The sequence below is a fragment of the Xyrauchen texanus genome, chromosome 49 (genome assembly GCF_025860055.1).
Source record: "Xyrauchen texanus isolate HMW12.3.18 chromosome 49, RBS_HiC_50CHRs, whole genome shotgun sequence".
Lineage (NCBI taxonomy): Eukaryota > Metazoa > Chordata > Actinopteri > Cypriniformes > Catostomidae > Xyrauchen > Xyrauchen texanus.
The window spans coordinates 16,958,613-16,976,416 of record NC_068324.1 but is presented as its reverse complement, the minus strand read 5'-3'; the positions used below and the strand labels follow the sequence as shown (position 1 = coordinate 16,976,416).

Genomic DNA, 17,804 nt, shown 5'->3' with positions numbered 1-17,804 from the left:
CCAACATTTTTATAAATGGTTTAAAACTAATGTCAACATTTGACTACTTCAGTGTATGTCTGCTTTGACGAATTAGATCAAGAAAAAAAACAAATTTAGTTTGGGTTAAGAATCACATAAAAAAAAGACACACAGGCTACTGTAAGACCTTAAGAGACACACTCTTCCCAGATCAAGCCCAGGTCTAGTCAAAACGACCCAAAACAAGGGTATTTTATTCCTTTAGTATTTTAATATTTTGGGCTATGGATTTGTTGAATAAACCAAATAAAATGTACATATTAATATAGACACAAACACACGTTCAAAAATCATTGTTTGTTGAAACTTTATTTTCAGGGAAATACAAAAAATACTTTCATGTCCTGATCAATATTATACATACAGTATTTTAATGTTAACTATTATTAATATTACTATGTCAGTTGATTAAAGAAAGCCCTAGCTCTACTTAAAAAGGCGATAGTTTGTACTGTTTTCTTCGGCTCCACTAAAAGATGCCACATTATCAACCACATATTGCAATATCTCCATTTATAGCAACTGAAGTGAAAAAAAAAAACCTTCAGACATAGTGGTTCATCAAAGATAGTCTTACACATTTTCTGGGACGTATTGTAATATTCCTCTTTTTGTAGACAAACTGAAAGCAGTCAGTGCTAATGAAGAATTCTTCCTCTTTCTACTCGTTACTGTGGCATGTTAATTTGTATTGAAGCTACACATCTAAATGAATATAAAGAATACATATGACAGTATACTGGCCTGCCAAGGCGAGAGCATCTTTAGGCCTCAGTGGGTACAATATTGCAGAACAAGTAACAAATAACCATCAAATAACTGTCCAATGGACATCAGATTTGGTCGCCACATGGGGCGTAGACCGGACACAATGCTGTACACATCCAAAGCTAGATATCATGGAATAATTCATCTAAAATGGGAATTCTGTCATTATTCATATATTACAATAATAATAATAATAATAATGTACTAGTTGTCTTTTCCATGCAGTTCTAATGAATGGGGAAAAGATGCAAAAGCACCATAAAAGTGGCCCATATGACTTGAGCTTTATCCCAAGTTTTCTGAAGCCATATGATCGCTCAACGTGAGAAAATGACCGAAATGTACGTCGTTATTCGCTGACAATGAACCAAATCAACCGACTCTTTGAAAAAAATGAAAAACAATGATTTGCTGATGAATCGGAGATTGCTGCATCTGGCCTAGTGTGGATGCCAGGATTTTCAGTGAATAACGATGTAAACTTCAGTTTGTTAGTCACTACTGCATGGCTTCAGAAGACTTGGAATATAGCAAATGGACTACTTTTATTATTCTTTTGTGACCATTTTGAGGCTTTAAAGCTCAGGTCCCCATTCACTGTAAATGCATGGAAAAGAGCAACTTGCACATCATTCAATATTTCTCCATTTGTAACAATGTTAGGGTGAGTAAATGACAGAATTTTCATTTTTGCTTCAACAATCCCTTTAACAGGACAGAGAACATCTGCTTCATCTGAAAAAATGACGCTTTATACACTTACTCAGCAATGGAGCTCTTTAACTGATCTGAGATCAGTTTTACCGTTATGTTAACTTTGTTACATTACAGATCCGCGCAGAGAAATCTGGTCCACAAGCAGCATAAAAGAGTAATTTACACACTGAGCTACCGAAGTCAGAATAAGGCACTATGACACAATGCAGTCCAGATCTGAGGAGTGACAAGACGTTAACACAACAGTCAATACAGTGTATTTTCTCTTTTAAAGGGAAAGTCACCCAAAAATTTCAATTCTGTCATAATTTATGGAAGGTATGTCATATGGGTTTTGAACAACAAGAGGGGGAGGGAGTAAGTCATGACAGAATTTTCATTTTTGGGTGCACTGTTCCTTTAAGCGCCACAAGCTATTCTACGTAATTCTAACGCAAATGGAAAACAAAAAAGGAATTTCACCCTCTCAAATAATTCCACTGTCATTTTCTCACAAAAACCATACACGACAATAAGCAGAGTACAAAGACATGTTATTTGCAGGTAAGAGTCTATATTAAAGATCATTGACACCTTTGAATCCTTCAAAGCAACTGATGTGCAATGGCCTGCAGAGTTTCTAACAGCGATGCAAGTACAATCTCAAATAGGAAGTAAATTTTAAGATAAGTATTCAAAAAGAGTGTATCTGTGGAACAGCCAATGAGATGTTGGTGCATACTGTACAAAGTTTCCTGTATACTGCCTACTACGTATGTGAAACTGTATGTAGTATATAACAATAAATGTTTTAAGCATTATTAAAGGGATAGTTCACCCAAAAATGAAAATTTTATTTTTTTGACTTTAATTTTTACTTTCTTCTGCAGAACACAAACAAAGATTTTTAGAAGAATATCTCAGCTCTGCAGGTCCATACAATGCAAGTGAATGGATGCCAGAATTAAGGGCTATATAAAATTAATCCAGATGACACTGGTGGTTAAATCCATATCTACTGAAGTGAAATGATGGGTGTGGGTGAGAAACAGATCAATATTCCAGTCATTTTTCCTTCACTCTCACCTATCACCCCCATACTGGGCAGGGAGGAGAATTTTTGATAAACAAAATTAATTTATCAATTTCTCACCCTTACCAATCATATTGTCTCTAAACACATTGATTACTACACATATCACATGGAGTATTATGGATTACTTTTATGCTCCCTTTATGTGGATTTTAGAGCTTCAAATCTTTGGCACCCATTCACTTGCATTGTATGGACCTACAGAGCTGAGAAATTATTTTATAAATATCTTACTGTGTGTTCTGCAGAAGAAAGTAAGTCATAAACATCTGGGATGCCAGGAGGGTGAGTAAATCATGAGATCATTTTCAGTTTTGGGTGAACTATCCCTTTAAGTTGTTAGTGGCATCCAGTTATCAACACAGAAATCAAATAGTTATTTCGAATTTTTGATGCAAATATCGTAACCTTTGACAGTACAATATGAAGTAATGATTTAAGGACATTCAAAATGACTGTTTGTGTGAAATGTACAATGAAAGACAAGGTACTTAATTTATTTTTTCAACTCCGTTCAGCCACCAACTTATAGATCTACAAACGAAAGACTAAGCAACTCAAGTTAAATTTCTTCTGTCAATAAATAACAAGACTAAGCACACCCAGAACATTCTTTCCTTAAAATAACTACTTATAATTCATAAACTTACTTAAATACAATTCTAGTGTGGGATATGTAAAAAAAAAAATCAAGCAGTGCATTATAGAGGCCTTAGAAGCTTATATCGTCATGAGTCATAACTCAAGCAGGTTATTCCTAAGAAAACAACCAAAGCTTCTGATCTGACCATACTTCGTAGGCTCAAACTAAATATTGTCTGATTTTCTGCTGCTATCCTCAGGTTTTAAGATATTGATAGTTTCACATTGGTTGGAACTTGCTTAGATTGTATAGGATAGTAATAGAGAACCTTATGGTAAGGTGTGGGATACTTGACAGATACATAAAACATGTACACGCACAGTCACGCAAAAACATATACAAATCATCTAACAAGTGTAGATACATGACTAAATAAACAAGAATGTAACAGAATAGCCCTATGTAACAGAAGCAACCTTTCACACAATCACACCCGTCAAATGTGAGACAAACAGCCAATCAGCGGTGCTAGTCCCATGCTTTTGTAAGTGGAAAGCCAATCACATTTAACTTCTGCCACCTGATATCAAAGCATCCAATCACATGCGATTTATGCCCCCCCCATGGGAGGAGCAGCCAATCGTTGTTAACGATAATGACCCAAAGCAGATATCACATCCAATGACTGTGTGAGAAGCGTTCAGCTCTGGTCTTCTCGCAGTTCGCTGGGGAGGAACTTGTATTGCTGCTGTCGGATGTGGGCCAACTTCTTCCGTGCTTCCTCTAACTCCCTCTCCTTTCTTAGCATCTCCTCCTGTGCTGCAATTATCTGGGAAAAGAACAGAACAATCAGTCACTCAAAGGAATTGTATGTAACAATGTATGATTTGTATTTTGTCTTTAGTAAAAAATATGTAAAAAAATAAAATAAAATGCTTTTTGCCAAGATAATTATTTTGATGTTGGTTGCCGTCAGGTTGGTTGATTGCTTGGGAAATCGTAACCACGCCCCTGATTTCAATGCTACAATGTATGTACAAATGTTTTGTAGCACGGAATAGAACAAATGGATCAAGTCTTGGACTTCTGAAGGGGGACTTAGTGAGAAATCTTTATTTGTTGTGTTGGCCATGATGCCAGTGTACATGCAAAGACACATGCCATCCACTAAACAGGCTTTGTAACATGTTAAGAACATTTCAATACCCTCTCAAGATGAAGACATGACATGAAGGCATTCTGGGAGGAAGGAAGCTTTGAATAGGCAGACACATGGTCTTTAATTCGCATCTAGCCTGGGATGAAATGGGAAAACAAGACGTTTGCAGAGAAACGGCCCGGCATAAACGCTAGCTGTGGATGTCTGGCAAAAAACCACAGCTTTAAAATCCAGCTGATGTCTTTGTAAATCCAAAATAAAGTTCTAAATGTCAAATCCCACAAAGTTATTCTAATTGTAAGACATTTTGGAAGTAAAAGGACATTCAAACTCAAGTGTAGACAAATAGATGTGTAATTGGGAAATGTGAGATCAGAACGTCAATGTGTCACATGGGAAGAATTCTCACCTGAGCGATGCCTCCAACAAATTTCGTTTTAACCACAACGCTGTCGTCTTCAGCTTTATCGAAGGCTGCTTTCTGTGCTGCCTTCACTAGGTTGTCAGACGCTCGCTTGACTGCATTACCAGCAGCCTGTACATAAACACAAATTGAAGCACTAATAAATACGGTAGGCCGAGCAGGCACAGCTAAAGGTCAAAGCCGTTAATCTCAAATTGGCAATTATCGGCCGATTAATGAGCTGGGTTGACATATTGGTCTATCACTAAAACATACAAAACTGTACACTGGATGAGATTCGGTTGAACTGTAAAACATAACTGAACAAAAACAAAAAGACATTTATATGCTAATGTCTTGCTCTTTTTTTTTATTTAGATTTAGATCTTTAGTTGAGTTTTCTAACCTGTAATCTCCTCATGGCCTCTGAATCCTGATCAGCTTTGACCTTGCAGGCCACCAGCAGCTGAGCTGTAGAAGCAGCCACCTGTTTAGCTGAAGAAATTAGCTTCTCCTCGCTGGCGTGACCCTGAACTGAGGCGTTAGCAGCTTCACACAGGTTACTGGTGGCGGCTGCTACCATCCGGGCCTGAAAGAGTGCAAAATTACTAATTATATTGGCTTGACATAATTGGTAACAGACTTGGTTTGGTCAAAAAGCCTAAACAAAGACCCTAACTAACTAACCTGTTATTTAGCCATTTTGTCTTTTTACACTTCACCCATAGCGATGATAAGTGATTAGTGATTAGTGATTAGCAGAAACGGGTCACTTCTATTAAAATCAGTGGTGAATTCTCAGGGCCAGCAAAGCCTTCTCTGCTGGCCAAACGTGCCTAAATATAAATATTTTTCCTATGTATTCAATCGCTTTCCAGTCATAATTCATCTCCAAACGAATAAGGAAAATGAAAAGTTTATCCAATCAGAATTTATTCCTTGATGCTTACAAACAAAGCGTGACGCTTGTTTCTTAAATCGCATGACCGAAGCCGAGTGTGAGTCTGAGCTCCACCCCGTTAGGCCTTCAGAATTTCTACAGAATCCATCAACAGTGCAAATGAATAGGCTTCTAATGTCAGATTCATCAGCCAATCAGATTGATTTATTTGTTCTTAGGGAGTATGGTCTTTAGGATATGTCCCAGTCGAGGCCTTCTAGCTGGCCTTGAGTGACGCAATCTCACTTTAAGTGATGGACGTCATTTGAATGAGACCTTATTCACGCTAGCGCCATCTTTGATTGTTAATGAGAATGACAACGAGGCTGTGAGGCATAAACTTAGTCTCTTCAATGGCACGAGCTGTATAAATCTGTATAAAGCTCCAAGATCACATCAGATTTTCCTCAACTCATGTTGTCTGGAGTTTTTTTGTATACTGAATGCTCTTGGACAGCTATTTTTTAGGACTCATTTCACTGTGGATATAGATACTTGTCTACCTGTTTCCTCCAGCATTTTCACAAGGTCCTTTGCTGTTTTTCTGGGATTTATTTGCACTTTTCGCATCAAATTACATTCATCTCTAGGAGACAGAATGTCTCCTTCCTGAGCAGTATGATGGCTGTGTGGTCTTGCATACTATTGTTTGTACAGATCAACGTGGTACTTCAGGCATTTGGAAATTGCTCCCAAATTTTTTTTCCTGAGGTCTTGGCTGATATCTTTTGATTTTCCCATGATGTCAAGCAAAGAGGCACTGAGAGGCCTTAAAATACATCCACAGGTAGACTTCAGCACACCTGCTATCAGAAGCTAATTGGCTAATTGTCTAAAGGTTTGATATTTTATGGAATTTTCCAGGCTGCTTAAAGGCACAGTTAACTTAGTGTATGTAAACATTCTGACCCACTGGAATTGTGATATAGTCAATTAAAAGTGAAACGATCTGTCTGCAAACAATTGTTGGAAAAAATTACTCATGTCATGCACAAGTAGATGTCCTAAACGACTTGCCAAAACTATAGTTTCTAATATTAAATCTGTGGAGATTTATTGACTTATAACCTAAGTGTATGTAAACTTCTGACTTCAACTGTATGATATCCATTGGCATAGGGTGTCTTACTATTTGCACAACGGTGTTTTCTTAATGGCATGAACCTCACTGAAGGCCTAGACTTAAAATGCACGGGCCGTGAGAAAATGGAATACCCAACACTCAATGGATGTAGAAAAGGAAGTCCTGCCTTACAGGTAAAAGAGCCAGTCACCTGTTAGATACAGACATCACCAGTCAATCAACTTGAGAACACATGCGCATTAGCTATACAAGGAAAATGCTTGTCTTTTAGTGCAATATGAGGTAAAGAAGCACAATTTTTGATTCCAGTGTTGTCAGATTTTAATGATCTTCTTTGATCATAATCTTGACCAACCGTTTTGGAGATTTCGTTCTTTCCCTATTCAAGAAGTTAGGAGCTGCTATCCATAGAAAAATAGCTGCCCAGCCTGCTCGAGAATGTTCCAAAGATGGCCACCGAGTCAACTGACTTGCTAGAAAGACTTTGTTACAGTACACATATTACAGGGAGTCCCACTGGAGAATCTCGCTCAAGGGCACATTGGTGATCGATTTTTTTAGCGACCGTTGCAGGATTTCAACTCACAGCCTTTCAAATAGATAGGAAGGACAAATACACTCACAGCTGATATCAGACCCTGGGACCACTGGCCGTCATCTACAGCATTGGCAGGAATGGAGCCCACCTTTACAAAATATTACAATGATTAAACATGAAAATTATAATAATGATAATAATAATAATACTTATAACTCATAGTTTTAGTACCTTGCCCTGTGCTACTAGCTCTCTCTGGGCGGCCGATGCTGATTTGACCAGTGCGCTGGTTGCCGCAGCGATGGATTTGGCCGCTTCCAAGATCTGCTCTTCAAAGTCCAAAGACTCATCAGCTTGCTGCAAACATAACAGGAAAACAAGATGTATAACAAACTGTTAATATTCAAGGAGTAGTAAGCAGAAGTTTTTCAAATCACTCCGTAAAACCACTGAACTGAATGTCACAATTTACGCAACAATGTTTTTATGATTGATTTACACAAATTAATTTTGCTCATGTTTCATGAAGACCTAAATATTATGAGTACGTTCAGAATTGCATACTACCATACTACCCAAATGATTTTTGTAGTATACAGTATGTGAACTGTGTGCAGTATGCTAATGTTCTTACATGGATCATGCCACTCTGGAACCTTGAGTGCATTACATTCTTACATTATTGATGAAATGTGGTCTGGATGCATACTTCACATTTTTTGGAAACACAGCTGATATGTTTCAAGCATAGGGCACAGTGCATACTTTGCCCTGTATATGGCAAGAATAAAACAAGTAGCATGGTAATAGGTCATTCTGAAATCTAACTGACCGGAAAATGCACAGATTATACTTTACACTGCCCATTAATATATAAATATAAAACTTTTGGTGGCCAAATGTTTGGAATAATGTACAGATTTTATTCTTATGGAAAGAAATTGGTCCTTTTATTCACCAAAGTGGCATTCAACTGATCAAAATGTATAGTCAAGATATTAAGAACATGAATTTAACGTGAAATTACTATTACAATTCGATTTTTCATCGAAGTTGAGTTCTCATCATAAAATCCTCCACATGCAGCAATGACAGCTTTGCAGATCTTTGACATTCTAGCTGTCTGTTTGTCCAGATACTCAGGTGACATTTCACCCCACACTTCCTGTAGCACTTGCCTTAGATGTGACTGTCTTGTTTTGCACTTCTCATGCACCTTACAGTCTAGCTGATCCCACAAAAGCTCAATGAGGTTAAGATCCATAACACTCTTTTCCAATTATCTGTTGTCCAATGTCTGTGTTTCTTTGCCCAATCTAACCTTTTTGATTTTCTGTTTCAAAAGTGTCTTTTTCTTTGCCATTCTTCCCATGAGACCTGCACCCCTGAGTCTTCTCTTTACTGTTGTACATGAAACTGGTGTTGAGCGTGTAGAATTCAATGAAGCTGTCAGCGGAAGATGTGTGAGGTGTCCATTTCTCAAACTTGAGACTCTGATGTATTTATCCTCTTGTTTAGTTGTACATCTGCCTTCCACATCTCTTTCTGTCCTTGTTAGAGCCAGTTCTCCTTTGTTTTTAAAGACTGTAGTGTACAGCTTTGTATGAAATCTTCAGTTTTTATATATTTTAAGCATTGTATAGACTTCATTCCTTTTTCTAGAGAAAGCCATTTCTTTTGTGTCATTTTTTGGCCTAATATTGTGGAGTGGTGGTGGCGTAGTGGTTAAAGCACTACATTTGTTAATCAGATCACAGGTTCTAACCCCACAGCCACCACCATTGTGTCCTTGAGCAAGGCACTTAACTCCAGGTTGCTCCGGGGGGATTGTCCCTGTAATAATTGCACTGTAAGTTGCTTTGGATAAAAGCGTCTGCCAAATGCATAAATGTAAATGTAATATTGACCTTAAGACATGTCAGTCTATTGCATACTGTGGCAAGTCAAAAACAAACACAAAGACAATGTTAAGCTTCAATTAATGAACCAAATATCTTTCAACTGTGTTTGATTTAATGGCAAGTGATTTTCTAGAATCAAATAAGCAATTTATCATGATTACTCAAGGATAAGTTGTTGGTGTGTTGGGTAAAACAGGGCCTGTTTAGATTTGATCAAAAAGGACTTTTTCAAATAGTGATGGTGTTTTTTACATCAGTAATGTCCTGACTTTACTTTGTGATCATTTAAATGCCACTTTGATGAATTAAAGTACCAATTTCCTTCCAAAACAGCAAAATCTGTACATTATTCCAAAATTTTGGCTGCCAGTGTGTGTGTGTGTGTATATATATATATATAGCTGAAGTCAGAAGTTTACATACACCTTAGCTAAATATATTTAAACTCAGTTTTTCACAATTCCTGATTAACATTTAATCATAGAAAACATTCCCTGTCTTAGGTCAGTTAAGATCACTTTTATTTTAAGAATGTGAAATGTCAGAATAATAGTAGAGAGAATGAAGTGTATGTAAACTTTTGACTTCAACTGTAGTCTATATATATATATGTATAGTGAATCAGTTGGCATTATTCTGCAATAAACATTTCAAACCGTGGTATATGCTACATTGTTGTCACATGACAGAGCTATGTTATTGTCCTGTAAAACTTTACATTTTGTATTAAATGTAATAATACAAAAAAGTCTTATTTTCTGATAGTATGAAAAAAAAAAAAAAAATGATGAAAATTCCCAGTTGAAAATCACAGTTGACATTACTATCAGTTCATTCATCAAACTGGAATGTCTTTGTGTAAAGTCTGCTCTGGTTTACTGGTTTGTGTTGGTATACCACACATTTTTGCAAATTAGTATGCCTTTGCAAACATACTGTAGCCATGACTACAGGGAAAAGGCGAGATGTCGCTTTGACAAAGTGATCTGAGGAGGACACCTTGTGGCACTGAGTTGCAATAACAGCTCAGATACACACAGCTCAGAATCAAAGGGTCAAAGAGAACAAGGAAGGTATAGCTGCAGGCATTGCTCCAAAAACAGGCGGAAGCTCCAAACCGGCATTAAAGATATAGGGAGCCCCTAACCTAACCCTTTCCCTAGCCTTAACCGTGAGTAGAACTGATGCCCCATTTTGGAGTTGGCGCAACCCCCTTTTGAGTAACCACATCCCTTCTGGGAAACTCCACCCTCTTTTGGAGATCCCACCCCATTTTGAGGTCTCTGGCCTGCAGCTATACCTACTTGAAGAGAATAGCACAATTCGACATGACTTAAGACACACCATCCCACCTTCTGCCTCAAGCCACAAAATAACACATTCATGAACACACACACAGTCTGGAGACAGAGCAGAACACTGTAGAAATATGTTTGATATATAGTTGGACAGAATAACAACCTAATATATCAAACATATCAAACAGAGCCCTGCAGAAAGACTTCCAGGTCTACCTCACCTCCAGAACAAGGGGGAGATAGAGAGAGAGAGAGAGAAGAGGGGAGGTCCAAAAAAGCCAAGTGAGCTGCCTACTGAGGCAGCATTTTAAGGCATAACAGGCTCACTCTAGATATTTTGTCCAAATTCATGGGTAGCATTGTATGCATCCTTCTCTGGTAGGCAATCGCAGAATGTAAAGGCAGACCGATATACCGGTTTAATATCGCGAACCAAAATAAATGATGAACCATAGAGGCAAAATCTGATATTTCGAAATTTCTGTTCATGTGGTCATAAATGAAATCGCCCATGTCATCAAAATTTCTCTGTCGATATTTTCTACATTGTTTGCACAAGGTCTTTGAAGGGCCTGAATTCAGCTTTTAGACCTTTAGGTTCTAGAAAACAAACACCTTGTTTTGTTGGGGATGTGGGCGTTGAGGTAAGAAATATCCTCTTTGGTGCTTTAAAATAGTTAAGTCGCTAAATTCTATTATTTTCTGAATAAAGGATTACATTTTGTTTTGTTGGACCTTGACATCAGTGGTCAATAAGAACTGTTTTTGTTAGCCCCAGAAAGCTTTGAGTAAAGTGCACAAATCATATGGACTACATTTATTTTGTCTTTATACTGAAATCTTAATAGTGTTTTATAGCCTTTGACCATATTTGATTATTGGGGGGGGACTTGTCCTCTGTGTATATTGTGGTTATAGCCCTTAGTGTGAGTATATCCCTTTGGTTTAGATTTTTGGCCCTACCCGTAGTTGTGAGTCAAGTCCCCAGTGCGTTGCATGTGAGAAGATCTAATTAAATGATGCATGGAGTTGCTGCCTATGAAGAGTGCTCAAAATTACTCTCTTAATGGGCTCCATTTCAGTTAAGAAGCTGCTATGACGGCAGCTGCCTATCTAGGCAGGATGTAGCTCACTAGATTTTGGAACAGAGGAGAGGAGGGAAGAGGAGAGGATAAAAAAAAAAGAGAATAGGAGGAGGAAATAAGAGAATAGAGAGGATTATTAGGGCATACTGGGATAGCAGGGTTAAAGACAAGGATGGATATAGGAGTGAGGTCTAAAGGGAAAGTGAGGGATGAAGATTTATTAGGGAGAACGGCAACAGACACTCCAGGGGTGATATTAAGCACCAGTGACTCTGTATGCTGACATGCACTAACTTTCATCCCCCATCTAAAATACTGAAACACATGATAAAGTGGACAAGCATGGTCATGTGTCCTCACACTGGTTCAGAATGAGTTTTGTGGTATGATGTGTAGACGTCTTGATGTGAGGACTGCAGGATGAATGTCACTGAAATGGGTTTTTATCAGCGTGAGTGTGCAGAGAATGATGAAATGTATGAACGGAAGGTGGTGACAACAAAAACAACTTCATCCCTCTTTCAGTAAGACAAGAACCTCAAGCCTGACTAACTCAACGTAGTGAGAGAAAGTTACACTGATGGAGGGATGGATGGATGGATGGACACTGTAATAAAAAACATGGTCTATATCGGCACAGTACTCAAAGAGAGTTATCATCTGAATATTAGCACAAAAACACCCCAAAATGAGCTATTCCAATAATATTTGCACCATGAGCAATAATTCAAACTGCAGTTAGTAACTTTATATTGAGCATTGCGATATGAAGAGCTTTATGAATATCTGTGGAAATCCGTGTCCTTGCCCTGAAACAATAATCCAGTGTTATTAGAGATATTATTTCTCTGTAGTTTTGGGCCTGTGGCTGATACGATCATTTCTTGCCAGTAAGTTTGAGTTTGCTTTGTGGGTTTGCTGTGGGAAGTGATTGACACACCCAACGGGGGAAGACAGTTTTTGCTATGAGAGGTAAAACGTGGATGAATGTTTTTAAGGGGGAAAGCATCAGTGACAGCTAAGCTATAACACAGATGGATGGAACAATAAAGGAGCTTCAGGGGAAACTGTTTCCAAAAAGTGCTGACCTTCTTTTCTGAGATGAGTTTCAAACTGAGAAAAAGTTCAGCGCACTCTAATACTAACAACTAATGTGAAAAACGGGCAATTTATTAAGAAATATTCAAGGCGTTTCTTTATTTTTTCCCTTTCTCTAGTCCAAATGTTTAAAAAAAGAATTTGTGTCATCAAGTGACATCATTTTGGAATACAAAGAACAGAACAAATATGAGTGTGTATATACACTCACACACTGATGAGCCAAATCATTATGACCACTCACAAGTGAAGCAAATACCATTGATCATCTCTTAACAAGGCCACATGTCAAGGTCTGTGCAGATTGGATGATAAGCGAGCAATCAGTATCTCGTAATCAACGTGATGGATGCAGGACTAAAGACTTGTGCAACTTTGACAAGGGCCAAATTGTTATGGCCAGATGACTCGGTCAGAGCATCTCTGAAATGGCAAGGATTGTGGGGGGCTTCCAGTCTGCAGTGGTTAGTACCTACCAACAGTGGTCCGATGAGATAGGGTGTTGGGCACCCAAGGCTCACCGACGTGTGAGGGCAATGATGGCTATTCCGTCTGGTCCGAACCGACAGATGGTCTACTGTGGCACAAGTCAAAGAAAATGTTAATGATGGTTACAGGAGGAATGTGTCATAACACACAGTGCATCGCAGCCTGCTGCATATTGGGCTGCGTTGCCACAGACCGGTCAGATTTCCCATGATCCACTGTTGAAAGCACCTACAATGGTTACGTGAGCTTGGGATCGGGATCCAGGTCAACTGGTCCGATGAGACCCATTTTCTTTTACATCACATGGACGGCTGTGTACGTGTGTGTCGTTTATCTGGGGATAGTGGAAGTGGTGGCACAAGGATGCACTGTGGGAAGACGTCAATGGAGTGTGATGCTCTGGGCAATTTTCTGCTGAGAAACCCTGGGTCAAGCCATTCGTGTGAGCGTCAATTTGGCACAACCAGGTACACCCCTTCATGGCAATGGTATTCCCTGATGGCAGTGACCTCTTTCAGCAGGATAATATGCCCTGCAACACTGCACACACTGTTTCAGAATGATTTGAAGATCATGATGAAGGGTTCAAAGTGTTGCCCTGGCCTCCGAATTCCTCAGATCTCAATCCGCTTGAGTACTGGACCAACCAGTCTGATCCATGGCAGCTCCACCACGCAATTTACAGGACTTGAAGGATCTGCTGCTAATGTCTTGGTGCCAGATTCCACAGGACACCTTCAGGGGTCTTGTAGAGTCCATGTTTCAGTGAGTCGGTGCTGTTTTTGGTGGCTCGCGGAGAACCAAAAGCATATTAGGCAGGTGGTCATAATATTTTGGCTCATCAGTGCATACATACACACATATATATATTTTAAGTATTAGCAATGAATCTGATGAATTCTGTGATGTTTTGCAAAATCTGCATGATATCACAATTTAAAAAGATTGTTCAGGAATTTCAGTATTAAGTTGACACCCTTATTTAAGTTGAGACTCAATCTCTCAATGACAAACTTAAGCCCTTTATTTCCATCCTTTTAGGTTCCATCCTGTTTTACTAGCCATTGTTTAAATGCTCAAGTTATAATTAAAGGAATAGTTCACCCAAAAATGAAAATTGTCTCATCATTTACTCACCCTGATGTCATCCCAGATGTGTATGACTGACTTTCTTTAGCAGAACACAAATTAAGATATCTCAGCTCTGTAGGTCCATACAATGCAAGTGAATGGTGGTCAACTTTGAAGCTCCAAAAAGCAGATACAGGATGCATAAAAGTAATCCCTATTATTTCACTGGTTAAATCAGTGTTTTCTGAAGTGATCCAGTCAGTCTTGGGTGAGAAGAGATTAAAATTTCACTATAAATCTTGACAGCAGTCTCCTTAGCGAATGTGAGTGCGATCTTGCGCTCTGTGAATGTGTCAAGCACTAGGAAGTGTAATCGAGCTTGAAATCATGATCAAGCCTAGAATTTGCAAGATAAGATGTACAGTGAAAAAGGAGTTCTATTTTGGTCAGTTCACACCCAAATCCAACTGGATCACTTCAGACAACATTAAACTACTTGAGTCAAATTGATTATTTTAATATAGCCGTTATCTGCTTTTTGGAGATTCAAAGTCTGACCACCATTCTCTTACATTGAAATGAACTACAGAGCTGATATAGTCTTATATAAATCTTAATTTGTGTTCTGCAGAAGAAAGAAAGTCGTACACATCTGGGATGGCATGAGGGTGACTAAATGATGAGAGAATTTTCATTTTTGGGTGAACTATTACTTGAAGTTTAAGGCACTTAAATGAAGTTATAAGTGCTTAACCAGAGCATATTTCTGAAAGTCTGGTATACGCCATTTATAAATACTCAATTACAACACAGGCATATACATTAAAGTTACAGAGTTCAAAAGTTACTGTATAACAGGAATGACCCACAGCCCTTCAGCACACTGTAGGCTTAAAAATATCAAATTGTTAAAGGTGCACTCTGTGATATTTTATGTACTGTAACACCTGCTTTTAAAACTGTTACAGTATGACATCTTGGACTTGCACCTAGGGAAGTGGATGCAGAATCATTCAAAAGCAAAAGTTTTCAGTTACCAATGGCATTGCAGAAATTCACTATTCACAGTCAGCCATGATTAATTTAATCCATGAGATAAATTACCACCTCCCCCTACCCAAAAATAGAAATGGAACATTCCTGCTGCCTTAAGTGACATTGACTTGACAGTTCTGTTGGCCGGCTGATTATGGCAGTGTTCGGGGTAATCTCGATACAGTGTGGTGTTGTAGAGATGGAAGGTAGATGGATGAATACCTTTGGCTTGGCTCTGGGCTTTAGCTGCTCTAGTTTCTTGGCTGCAGCCTCGATGGACGCAGCGGCACCAAGGAGCTCCGTCTCCGCTATTACTGTTGGGTCTTCTGGGTCCACCCAATCTGAACCTGAGATGGGGACAAACCCAATCAATATGACCCACATTCACAATACACTTACCGCATTATGCAGACACGTGGAAAAAGTGATCACATTTATCAATGTACTCCATTAATATTGTTGACAGTTGAAATAACTCAAAAGAAATCATGCAAGGAACAAATGTAACATGACAACCACAACTGTACACATTTTTTTTATTCATTCTTAGTGCTGATTGGCAGTTTATTAAACTCATACTCATTCATTCATTTCTTGGATAATCATACAAATTTGGTATTAATGACCATTTATAGAGTAAATGTGCTTTTCTTTGCATTTTCCTTTACCAACTTTTAATTGGCATGAAAAGACATCTGTTTTTTTCTCTTTAAACAGCTTGTGAAAACAGATGGAGAAAATGTGTTTGAGGATTATTTTAAACCAGAGGGAATTCAATTCTATCTTCTCTCTTCTCCCTCACTCCATCACTTCATCTGTATATGTGTGTCTCCATACGGGTCAAATACACAGTGTGTGTGGCCTGACATAAGAACAACAACAGGTGTATGATACTCACCTCCATCTGTGGCAGAGAAGAAAAAAACAAAAGTACTTGTTATAGAAAAGAGCAAAAGTGTGCCATCAGACCACTGACTCTATTAAACCTGCACATATTGTGTTCAATAGACCACAATTCTCAAACGCAAGTACTGATGGAATGAGAGTTTCTTTATCGTTTTCCCTGATTAGAATTGCATTTGAAAGAGCTTAAAAAAATCGTATTTATATAAAAAGGAAAAAAATGCAATTTTGATTAATTTGATTATGAATAGCTACCAAAAAAATGGCCCAGGCATACTCGCAAAGAAGTCCTTATTCGCTCAGAGCCAAAATTATGTTTGAAGAAAAATAGTCATTTTGGCTAATTGATTATGAAAAGAAACCATGCGGCCATAATATGCACAGATTACACTTTATTATCTTAATTTATAATGACACTTTTATTAATGCAAAGATGGGTGTATGAAAGATTGTTAATATGATAAAAGGCATATCTCCAGATTCTGATCTACAGTAAATGTCATACTTGTTCGTTCTTCGATTTCGTATGAAGTATGTCAGGGCCTTAAGAGTTCAGTAATCCATTTAACACATTTTACCATATCAAGTTAATTGCAAAGATAATCTGTTGCCAGACAGGTTCAGCTTTTTTCTGTTACTAAAAACAAGGTTTAGCAAACTGAATATGGGATAAAGCAAGCTGTACTGAGTAAAGCAAGCTAATTAGGCACTGGTACATAGATTGCTAAATTGATTTGAGATTAATTAAAGTGAAAAAAACAAGATTAACTGTATCAGTTCTGTTGTTGATTGTGTGCATGTACTGTATGTGTTTGTGTTCACCTTTCATGGCTTCGGCAGTCTGAATTAGCTCTGTGACCGATCCGGACACTTTCTTGGACAGTACAGCCAACTGTTGTTTCTGTTCGGCCGTGGGTTTCTGTAGCACCTGCGTTTAGAGTAAACACGCAAAGTTACAAAGGCTCGCACAAACACAAGCATAAACACAAGCCATTCAATTTCGCACACACTCACGAGCAGGACATGTTCGAGCAGGTCGATGTATCCGGTGGTGCACTCGATGCCGTAGAGCAGAGCTTTATTCCTCACGTCCTTGCCTACTTCTGGGTGGTATGCGGCTTGCTGTGAAATATACATTTGCAACATGTGACCTACATTACACCTGTGCCACATCTAATGTTAAATTCACATTATAGCTAATTATAAAACAGGAAACAAGTATCGTTGTCTTACAATGTGCAATTTTATTAGTCTAATAAAATATGATAGTGTTATAATATTATGCAATCTTATGTGCAATATCGTAATTTAACCCATTTTATTTAACTACTAATACATACACTTCAGTGGCAATTATTCTAGGTGGGGGCAAATGTAAGAGCATACACTTCATAAATCACATTAGCTACAGTGATGAGACATGTAAAGCAGTCTCTATGCCTGAAAATCGAAATGTTTTAATTATATCTCAAGGATGATAATGATAATATAATATAATCTCAAGGATGTTGGCTAAAAGTTAACAAATGACAGTTGCCTTACACTGTTGCTAGTAGCAACCGTCAGACATGCCACTAGATGGTGCAGTTTAGGAGTCAAAAGTGGGTTAGTTCCAAATGGTACTGTTGATCAGCATGTA

General features: G+C 38.2%; 1 protein-coding gene across 1 annotated transcript in view; it reads right to left on the bottom strand.

Moving 5' to 3' along the window:
• Nucleotides 1–320: 320 nt before the first annotated feature.
• The window catches only part of LOC127640202 (talin-2-like), a 188,375-nt gene continuing 170,891 nt past the window's right edge, over nt 321–17,804 (bottom strand). Inside the window, exons 50-57 of the mRNA XM_052122659.1 lie at nt 17,180–17,287; nt 16,988–17,093; nt 15,485–15,609; nt 7,517–7,642; nt 7,371–7,433; nt 5,130–5,312; nt 4,730–4,855; nt 321–3,990 (exon numbers count right to left, since the gene is read on the bottom strand). Of these exons, the coding sequence (XP_051978619.1) occupies nt 3,862–3,990; nt 4,730–4,855; nt 5,130–5,312; nt 7,371–7,433; nt 7,517–7,642; nt 15,485–15,609; nt 16,988–17,093; nt 17,180–17,287 (966 nt within the window). The 3' untranslated portion in view covers nt 321–3,861. The remainder of the gene's footprint in view (nt 3,991–4,729; nt 4,856–5,129; nt 5,313–7,370; nt 7,434–7,516; nt 7,643–15,484; nt 15,610–16,987; nt 17,094–17,179; nt 17,288–17,804) is intronic.